This window comes from Capricornis sumatraensis, chromosome 16, assembly GCF_032405125.1.
Source record: "Capricornis sumatraensis isolate serow.1 chromosome 16, serow.2, whole genome shotgun sequence".
Classification (NCBI taxonomy): domain Eukaryota; kingdom Metazoa; phylum Chordata; class Mammalia; order Artiodactyla; family Bovidae; genus Capricornis; species Capricornis sumatraensis.
In genome coordinates, this window is record NC_091084.1 from 50556262 (window position 1) to 50566642 (window position 10381).

The following is a 10381-nucleotide window of genomic DNA, read 5'->3' on the forward strand; positions in this document are numbered from 1 at the left end:
AAATTATTAGTTAGGATTCTCTTTACATTCTCTACTTGTCTTAGATCCATTTCTATTCTTTCATTAAAATGTGTACTTTAAGCTTAGCTGTTGAAAATGTCTTTCTTCTTATTTTCTAGGGAATTGTGAGAGACAGAAAGGGTGGTAGGAAGTTACAATTGATGGTGATCTGGAGGGAATCTCTCCTCTTTTATTTTTGTTCAAAGTTCTGTACATGTTCAGTTCAGTTCAGTTCAGTCACTCAGTCGTGTCTGACTCTTTGCAACCCCATGAACTGCAGCACACCAGGCCTCCCTGTCCATCACCAAATTCCGGAGTCCACCCAAACCCAGGTCTATCGAGTTGGTGATTCCATCCAACCATCTCATCCTCTGTTGTCCCGTTCTCCTCCTGACCCCAATCCCTCCCAGCATCAGGGTCTTTTCCAATGAGTCAACTCTTCACATCAGGTGGCCAAAGTACTGGAGTTTCAGCTTCAACATAAGTCCTTCCAATGAACACCCAGGACTGATCTCCTTCAGAATGGACTGGTTGGATCTCCTTCCAGTCCAATGGACTTTCAACAGTCTTCTCCAACACCACAGTTCAAAAGCATCAATTCTTCAGCACTCAGCTTTATTAACAGTCCGACTCTCACATCCATACATGACCAATGTAAAAACCATAGCCTTGACTAGATGGACATTTGTTGGCAAAGTAACATCTCTGCTTTTGAATATGCTATCTAGGTTGGTCATAACATTCCTTCCAAGGAGTAAGCATCTTTTAATTTCATGGCTGCAATCACCATAGGCAGTGATTTTGGAGCCCCCGAAAATAAAGTCAACCACTGTTTCCACTGTTTCCCCATCTATTTGCCATGAAGTGATGGGACCAGATGCCATGATCTTAGCGAGAGGGCAACAGGCAGGAAGGCCAGGGGTCTCCAAATGGAGGAAATAGCCTGAGAGTGTCAGACATTTTGATCTCTTTTAAGTGGCAGGAGAAAACAAACTAGAGATATTTTTTCCTTCTCTATACAAATTTAAAAGGAGGTTTCTCTTAAAATTCTGTGTTGCCATAGTGACACCTGTTTTCACTTGAAGTTAATCAATGCCTTTTTCTTATGGAAATGTTTATCTTAAGCTATGCTAATGTACTATACATTTACCCCAAACTCTGTTTGCTTTTTGGGTCAGAACCTACTTGACAAACCACTATGTTATACTCAGATATTTTCCCTCTAATCTATGTAAATGAAACTATTTGTATGGTGATCTGCCATTCTTCAAGATTCAAGTTAATCATTTTATGGCCCAAGATAAACCATTTGGTGCCAAGATTATCCCAAAGTGCATCTTATGGGTGAGGGGCTTAGTGCCATTCTGAGTTTTGAGACATTCCTTTCTTTCATGAACAAACTGCTAGTGACTATATAACATCCAGCTAAAGAATAGCAGGGGGGTACTCTTTCTGCCCCTTTCTGATGCCTATGTCAGAAGCTTTCTCTATCTCCTTTATACTTTAATAAAACATTATTACACAAAACCTCTGAGCGATCAAGCCTCGTCTCTGGCCCTGGATTGAATTCTTCTCCTCCAGGGGCCAAGAATCCTGGTGTCGTGAGTCAACAACAACCTTTCATTATTTTTCTGAATGTTGAGCTTTAAGCCAACTTTTTCACTCTCCTCTTTCACTTTCATCAAGAGGCTCTTTAATTCTTCTACACTTTCTGCAATAACAGTGGCGTCATCTGCATATCTGAGGTTATTGATATTTCTCCCAGCAATCTTGATTCCACCTTGTGCTTCCTCCAGCCCAGCGTTTCTCATGATGTAGTCTGCATATAAGTTAAATAAGCAGGGTGACCATATACAGCCTTGACACACTACTTTTCCTATTTGGAACCAGTCTACACATGTTATAATAGACTTAAAAGGAGTGTACATTGATCAAAGGATTTTTACTTTTTTTCTACCCCATTTCATGAGAGTCCCATTTGTATGAAGTCTGGATTTGTCTTGTGAGTTTTCTCCACTGATGAAAAGTAAGTCTACGCATTTACTGTCTAGCTTTTTTCTGACAATCATTTGAGTAGATGTAAAGGAGACTAATGCAATATTTTCATTTATCCCATCTCTAAAATCAAACATTTATTTGATTATTATGTGACTTAAAATATGTAGAATGAGGCCTAATTTGCCTCAATGGAAACAAAAGGTACCTAGCTATCAGCACCAACTCTACTATATATTATCTCTCTTACCTTTGAATAGTTAACTTCTCTGTCTTAGTTTTAACATGGAAACTTGATCTTATCTTAAAATTTTAAATGGAAAATATCACCATAAAATAGCTGAATGAAATAAATTCCCTCTTACTAAATCTCCTGACACAAAGATTTTGAGATGATTTAAAGCAAGGAAGTAATGATAGAAATAAGTACAATTATTTTTCTTGAGGTGACATGAAGAATTTATTGACTATCATGGAACTATATGTACAAAATGTGTCTAAGAATTTCTGACAGGTTATCTTCAGGATGAAGAAAATGAATGTAAAGGTTGAAAGGGGATCATATATCTTCTAAGTGTGAGTAAGCCCGATCCTTTTGAATAATAATATCCTTAGCAAGCCTTGGTGAATCTGCTTTGTCTTGATGCTATAAATAATTGAGTTGAGAACCAGTGGAACTAACAGGTTCTGCCATGGTAATATGAATAATGGAAGAGGAATGTTTTGCAAAACGATGCACTAAGGACAACCCTATCATCGGCACATATAGAATGAGCATGGCACAAATATGGGAGACACATGTACTGAGGGCTTTGAGTTTCCCTCCCCGGGATGCAATGCGCAACACAGAGTGGAGGATGAAAGCATAAGATAAAAAGATTCCTAGAGAAGCTACACCCCAATAAAATGCAACAACAAACAAGCCATACAAAACACTGAATGAGATGTCAGAACAGGCCAATAGGATGACATCTTGATGTAAGCAGGAGTGGGAGAGAACGTGGGAGTCACAGAAAGAAAATGTGGGGATACGAACAAGAACAACAGGGAGAACAGTGGAGCATCTGATTATGATGAAGACCCCTATGCAGACAACACATTGTGGGATAAGTTTACTGGAGTACCTCAAAGGATCACTGATGGCAACACAGCGGTCAAAAGCCATGGCTAGGAGCACAGCTGATTCCATTAGAGAAAAAGTGTGAATAAAATACATCTGGGCTATACAAGTATTCATCTCAATCTCCTTAGCATCAAACCAGAAGATTCTCAGTACTGTGGGCAGGGTGGAGATGGACATGCCCATGTCTGTGAGGGACAGCATGGCCAGGAAGCAGTACATGGGCTCATGGAGACTCTTGTCAGTGTGGATGATGTGAAGAACTGTACAGTTGCCCCCTATTCCAATCAGATAGAACACACAAAAGGGGATGGGAATAAAGTGTTGAACATCCTCGTACCCAGGAATCCCAGAGAGGTAGAATGAAGCCAATTGTTCAATACTCAAATTAGAGCTTGTCATGAGACTGTCCCACAGAGCCATTTTTCTACCATAAAAATGTGAACTCCTAAAAATAATAACACACAGCCTTAAAGCATTCATTTTCTCTGACAAGGATACTAGGTGGAAACATTTTATAACGTATGACAGAAAAAGTTAAGGCAATGAATGCATGGATTTAGTTTTAACCAATAGATAAAACCCACAAGAATAATCAGGTAACATTATAAGATATGAGCCGTGTAGCAAGTGTGAATAGTTGAAAGAGGCACACAGACTGGCCCTCAAACTGGTTTAAATGGGAATCAGATACAAAAGCATCCAAGGGTAAATAGGGTTGACCTAATTTACAGTCTAGAGTATTCGGAATTTGGTTTCTCTTTCATATTCTCCATCAAGGTTTCTTTATGTACTTATCCTGAAATGATCACTCAGGTGCTAAAGAATCTGCCTGCAGTGTGGGAGACCTTGGTTCAATCCCTGGGTCAGGATGTCAGGAAAATCCCTTGGAGAATGGAATGGCAACTCACTCCAGTATTCTTGCCTGGAGAATTCCATGGACAGAGGTACAGTCCATGGGGTTGCAAAGACTAACAGTAATAACCCGCAATGAAGCAAGAGTTTTAGTTAAGTGAATTTCTATCATTTGTTCCACTGATAATAATTGATATGAGAGTTATGTCAGTATGTTGATTGATCCCTTTCATTGTTGCTGGAACTCATAAGTTTTCTGGTTTGCCATCTGTGGACATGGCCTTTGGCCATCTTTTACAGCTACAAGAAAAATATCAACCATCACAGTCTCATTATCCCTAGATATCAGAATGAAATTAACTCACCCACAGACTGCGATTCAGTGGTGCACTATAATTGCAGTAACATAGTGCCATTCTCTTGATATTTTTGTTTTGCTCCTTTGCTCATTGTTTTAATGTATTTCATTGAAAAAGATAACAAGCCTTGTCCCACAACATTGTATAGACAATTAAATTATTTATAAAAATGCTTACCACAGTCCTCCTTCATTTTGAGTTTTTACATTTTGATAATCACATTTGTACCATAAAGTATTTCAGTGATGTGAACAGAAAGAAACGTTATAGATAAGCAAGTAAATGAAGGCTTAGAGACTCAAATGGTTTGCCCAATACTCCATAAGTACAATAATAGCTTTAATGAATATCAGTTTTAGGGTTCTGCTCATGCGGATGGTGATTTCCCAGAACAATGGCTAACTCATCTACATGGTTGCTGCAGTTATGTGACTGGATTGGTCAGTGTTTGAAGATTCAGTCATATGCCTGACATCATGTGCTATTTCTAATGTCACAATGATATTAAAATAAACAAAAAATCAGTTCCCTCAGACATTTAAATACATCAGTACTTAGCTAGTCTATATGTTTACTGCCAGGCTGTCTGTCACAGCAGCCATATACCATCTTAGGTCTATTACCAAATCCCCTGAAATTTAATCATCTGGGCTTTTTTCTGCATGATTCAATGACTTTTTCATGAGCAGTTCAGTTCAGTTCAGTTCAGTCACTCAATCGTGTCTGACTCTCTGCGACCTCATGGACTGAAGTGTGTCAGGTTTCCCTGTTCATCGCCAACTTCTGGAGCCTACTCAAACTCATGTCCATTGAGTTGGTGATGCCATCTGACCATCTCATGCTCTGTCGTCCCCTTCTCCTCCTGCCTTCAATCTTTTCCAGCATCAGGGTCTTTTCCAATGAGTCAGTTCTTCACATCAGGTGGCCAAAGTATTGGAGTTTCAGCTTCAGCATCAGTCCTTCCAATTGATATTCAGGATTGATCTTTAGGAGTGACTGGTTGGATCTCCTTGCTGTCCAAGGGACTCTCAAGAGTCTTCTCCAACACCACAGTTCAAAAGCGTCAGTTCATTGGCTCTCGGCTTCCTTTATAGTCCAACTCTCACATCCATACATGACTACTGGGAAAAGCACAACTTTGACTAGGTGGACCTTGTTGGTAAAGTAATGGAGAATACTTAGAAAAGAGTATTTGTGTCAATGTTCACAGATGGCAACATCAGAAAACTTATGACTTCCAGCGACAATGAAAGGGATTGATCAACAAACTGAGATAACTCTCATATCAATTATTATCAGTGGAACAAATGATAAAAATTCACTTAAATAACACTCTTGCTTCATTGCAGTGTATTACTGTTAGTCTTTGAGATGAAACACATTTCATCTCATATTATTGCATCACATGGTATATTTTTTCCCTGCAAAATTCACTACTTTTTCACTTCATTCAAATTCTCTATCTCTGGTTTTTAATATGCTGTCTAGTTTGGTCATCACTTTTCTTCCAAGGAACAAACGTCTTTTAATATCATGAGTAGAGATCTCTCTTATTGACACAAATTTTTTCATAGCTTAAGAAAAATAGACACTATTATTAAATTCCTTAAGTTTCATTCATGAATCATATTCAGGTCCTAATATCTAAGAGAACTGTTAGAATCTCAAAATGATTTGTGTATTTATCATCTTATTTAAGCCACTAAATATTTATATGAGATCAACATGTATTGTCCTTTGTTATTCAAATCCAGTAACATGTCCTTTTGTTTCAATGCCCAAAGTATTTTAACTTATTCACTTTTGCTGTTTACCACTATCATGATTTCTCTTCTAAACTATTTTATTAGCCACTTACCTCATCTAATACTTTCCACTTTTGTGACATTTTCCCCTCAAACCAATTCTCCTTAGAGCAGTGAATTCTTAAAGACATAAACAAGTCTGTTCATTTCTGTGTTTAAAATATGTTAAATGACCTAGTGATCTCTGAATGAAAGGGAAGCCATTTCAGTACTTATAAGCTCCTTCTTCCCTGTGTATGGAAAAAGACAGGTGGATTATACATGTGATTTTTCCCTTGCTCCCTTTCCTGTCCATCTTTGTGTTCTCATTCTCAAATGAGAATGAGATTCTCATTTGAATGAGATTCCCTAGATTGCCTCTTACATATTTTACTACTTCTGACCTCATTGCCACTCCTGTTCACTAAACTGTAGACCTTCTTTCCTTCTTTCAATTTCTATAATCAAGTTTCTTTCCTCACCACTCTACGCAAATACTCTTTTCCAAAGTATTTAAAATAACAAAGCACATTTCATCTCATATTATTGCATCACATGATATATATTTCCCCTGCAAAATTCACTACTTTTTCACTTCATTCAAGTTCTCTATCTCCAGCTACCCAAAGCCAATCTTTTACTTTTGACCCACAGTTTCTTCCCTTCTTTCCACTGAGAAATTGAGATTGATTTTCCCTCCCAGGTCTGCTCTCCTCCCCCATAATGGACTTACTCCTATCTGTAGGCCACTTGTGTTCTCTGTCACTTGATTAACTTTTGCCACTTTGCTTTCTTGCTCATAGTTAAAGTGCTCAAGTTGGAAATAGTGTTTTCTAAGGAGTATAGAATGTTTCCTGCTTATACATCTGTGATAAAAGAAGCTCTTCATTTTTCCTGGTTTTATTGGTCTCTGGAAGCCTGAGGGAATCACAGAAACTAGTGGTACATTAAGGAGTAGGGAGCTGTGAGCCTAAGGGAGGGATGTTGTTCAGGATGAGATAGCAGGAATTTCCACAGGAACAGAGAAAGACTAAGGGAGGTACAAGTGGACAAATGCAAGGAAACTGACTCTAATTCTGATGGCTGCTGAGTTTAGATACAAAATGGGAGGTTCGAGGGTTCCAGCTGAAAAACTCCTTGGTGGAAAAAAAAGAACAATGAATACTAAAACTACACAATAAAATAAAGGGACTTCAGAACTAAAATAGATATTAGTATTGGACAGGTGCTAGGGATTACCCAGGTCCTAGAGAATACCCAGACCATATGGGATCTTCCCTAGATGTATGGGTGATTCACAAATAGATTAGTTTTTAGAGGGGCTAACATAGGTGAAAATAACCTCAAATTCTGATTTTATTAAAGAGATATGAGATTATCAGTGCCAATAACCATCTACCAAAAGTGTATACATATCCTGCAAACTTGTATAATATTATATAACATTATCCTAGACTTAAATTATTTCTAGTTTATTTTTACATGAAATATTTGGCCATAGAATAACCAAGCAGAAAAAGAAACAAGTATATGTGTTATAAGATTAATATTAAAAATAATAATAATTCAAGGATAAACATAAAGGCTCCAAAAATAAAATTTTTAGATAGGCTTTAAAACAATTAAATCACAAGCATGGAAATTAAAACTGTAATCAGAAATCTTCCAGCAAACAAAAGCCCAGGTCCAGACAGTTTCACAGCTGAATTCTACCAAAAATTTAGAGAAGAGCTAACACCTATCCTACACAAACTCTTCCAGAAAATTGCAGAGGAAGGTAAACTTCCAAACTCATTCTATGAGGCCACCATCACCCTAATACCAAAACCTGACAAAGATGCCACAAGGAAAGAAAACTACAGGCCAATATCACTAATGAACATAGATGCAAAAGTCCTTAACAAAATTCTAGCAATCAGAATCCAACAACACATTAAAAAGATCATGCACCATGACCAAGTGGGCTTTATCCCAGGGATGCAAGGATTCTTCAAAATCTGTAAATCAATCGATGTAATATACCAAATTAACATATTGAAAAATAAAAGCCATATGATTGTCTCAATAGATGCAGAGAAGGCCTTTGACAAAATTCAACATCCATTTATGATAAAAAAACCCTCCAGAAAGCAGGAATAGAAGGAACATACCTCAACATAATAAAAATGATATATGACAAACCCACAGCAAACATTATCCTCAATGGTGAAAAACTGAAAGCATTTCCCCTAAAGTCAGGAACAAGACAAGGGTGCCCACTCTCACCACTACTATTCAACATAGTTTTGGAAGTTTTGGCCACAGCAATCAGAGCAGAAAAAAAAAAATAAATAAAAGGAATCCAAATTGCAAAAGAAGAAGTAAAACTCTCACTGTTTGCAGATGACATGATCCTCTACATAGAAAACCCTAAAGACTCCACCAGAAAACTACTAGAGCTAATCAATGAATATAGTAAAGTTGCAGGCTGTAAAATTAACACACAGAAATCCCTTGCATTCCTATACACTAACAATAAGAAAACAGAAAGAGAAATTAAGGAAACAATTCCATTCACCATTGCAACAAAAAGAATAAAATACTTAGGAATATATCTACCTAAAGCAACTAAAGACCTATATATAGAAAACTATAAAACACTGGTGAAAAAAATCAAAGAGGACACAAATAGATGAAGAAATATACCATGCTCATGGATTGGAAGAATCAATATAGTGAAAATGAGTATACTACCCAAAACAATCTATAGATTCAATGCAATCCCTATCAAGCTACCAACAGTATTTTTCACAGAGCTAGAACAAATATTTTCACAATTTGTATGGAAATACAAAAAACCTCGTATAGCGAAAGCAATCTTGAGAAAGAAGAATGGAACTGGAGGAATCAATCTGTCTGACTTCAGGTTCGACTACAAAGCCACAGTCATCAAGACAGTATGGTACTGGCACAAAGACAGAAATATAGATCAATGGAACAAAATAGAAAGCCCAGAGATAAATCCACACACCTATGGACCCCTTATCTTTGACAAAGGAGGCAAGAATATACAATGGAGTAAAGACAATCTCTTTAACAAGTGGTGCTGGGAAAACTGGTCAACCACTTGTAAAAGAATGAAACTAGATCACTTTCTAAGACCATATACAAAAATAAACTCAAAATGGATTAAAGATCTAAACATAAGACCGGAAACTATAAAACTCCTAGAGGAAAAAATAGGCAAAACACTCTCCAACATACATCACAGCAGGATCCTCTATGACCCACTTCCCAGAATATTGGGAATAAAAGCAAAAATAAACAAATGGGGTCTAATTAAAATTAAAAGCTTCTGCACAACAAAGGAAACTATAAGTAAGGTGAAAAGACAGCCTTCAGAATGGGAGAAAATAATAGCAAATGAAGCAACTGACAAACAACTAATCTCAAAAATATGCAAGCAACTCCTGCAGCTCAATTCCAGAAAAATAAACGACCCAATCAAAAAATGGGCCAAAGAACTAAATAGACATTTCTCCAAAGAAGACATACAGATGGCTAACAAACACATGAAAAGATGCTCAACATCACTCATTATCAGAGAAATGAAAATCAAAACCATAATGAGGTACCATCTCATGGTGGTCAGAATGGCTGCTATCCAAAAGTCTACAAGCAATAATTGCTGGAGAGGGTGTGGAGAAGAGGGAACCCTCTTAAACACTGTTGGTGGGAATGCAAACTAGTACAGCCACTATGGAGAAGAGTGGGGAGATTCCTTAAAAAACTGGAAATAGAACTGCCATATGACCCAGCAACACCACTGCTGGGCATACACACTGAGGAAACCAGAATTGAAAGAGACACATGTACCCCAATGTTCATTGCAGCACTGTTCATAATAGCCAGGACATGGAAGCAATCTAGATGTCCATCAGCAGATGAATGGATAAGAAAGCTGTGGTACATATACACAGTGGAGTATTAGCCATTAAAAAGAATACATTTGAATCAGTTCTAATGAGGTGGATGAAACTGGAGCCTATTATACAGAATGAAGTAAGCCAGAAAGAAAAATACCAATACAGTATACTAACGCATATATATGGAATTTAGAGTGATGGTAATGATAACCCTGTAAGCGAGACAGCAAAAGAGACAGAGATGTATAGAACAGTCTTTTGGACTCTGTGGGAGAGGGCGAGGGTGGGTTGATTTGGGAGAATGGCATTGGAACATGTATATTATCATGTGTGAAACAGATCACCAGTCCATGTTCAATGCAT

The 10381-nt window shown here is 37.5% G+C and overlaps 1 protein-coding gene across 1 annotated transcript; it reads right to left on the reverse strand.

Annotated features, from left to right (window-relative positions):
- Positions 1 to 2641: 2641 nt before the first annotated feature.
- On the reverse strand, positions 2642 to 3517 carry LOC138093206 (olfactory receptor 51G1-like). Its single transcript, XM_068989324.1, has one exon. The coding sequence runs from the start codon at positions 3515 to 3517 to the stop codon at positions 2642 to 2644; it is 876 nt and encodes a 291-aa protein (XP_068845425.1).
- Positions 3518 to 10381: the final 6864 nt, after the last annotated feature.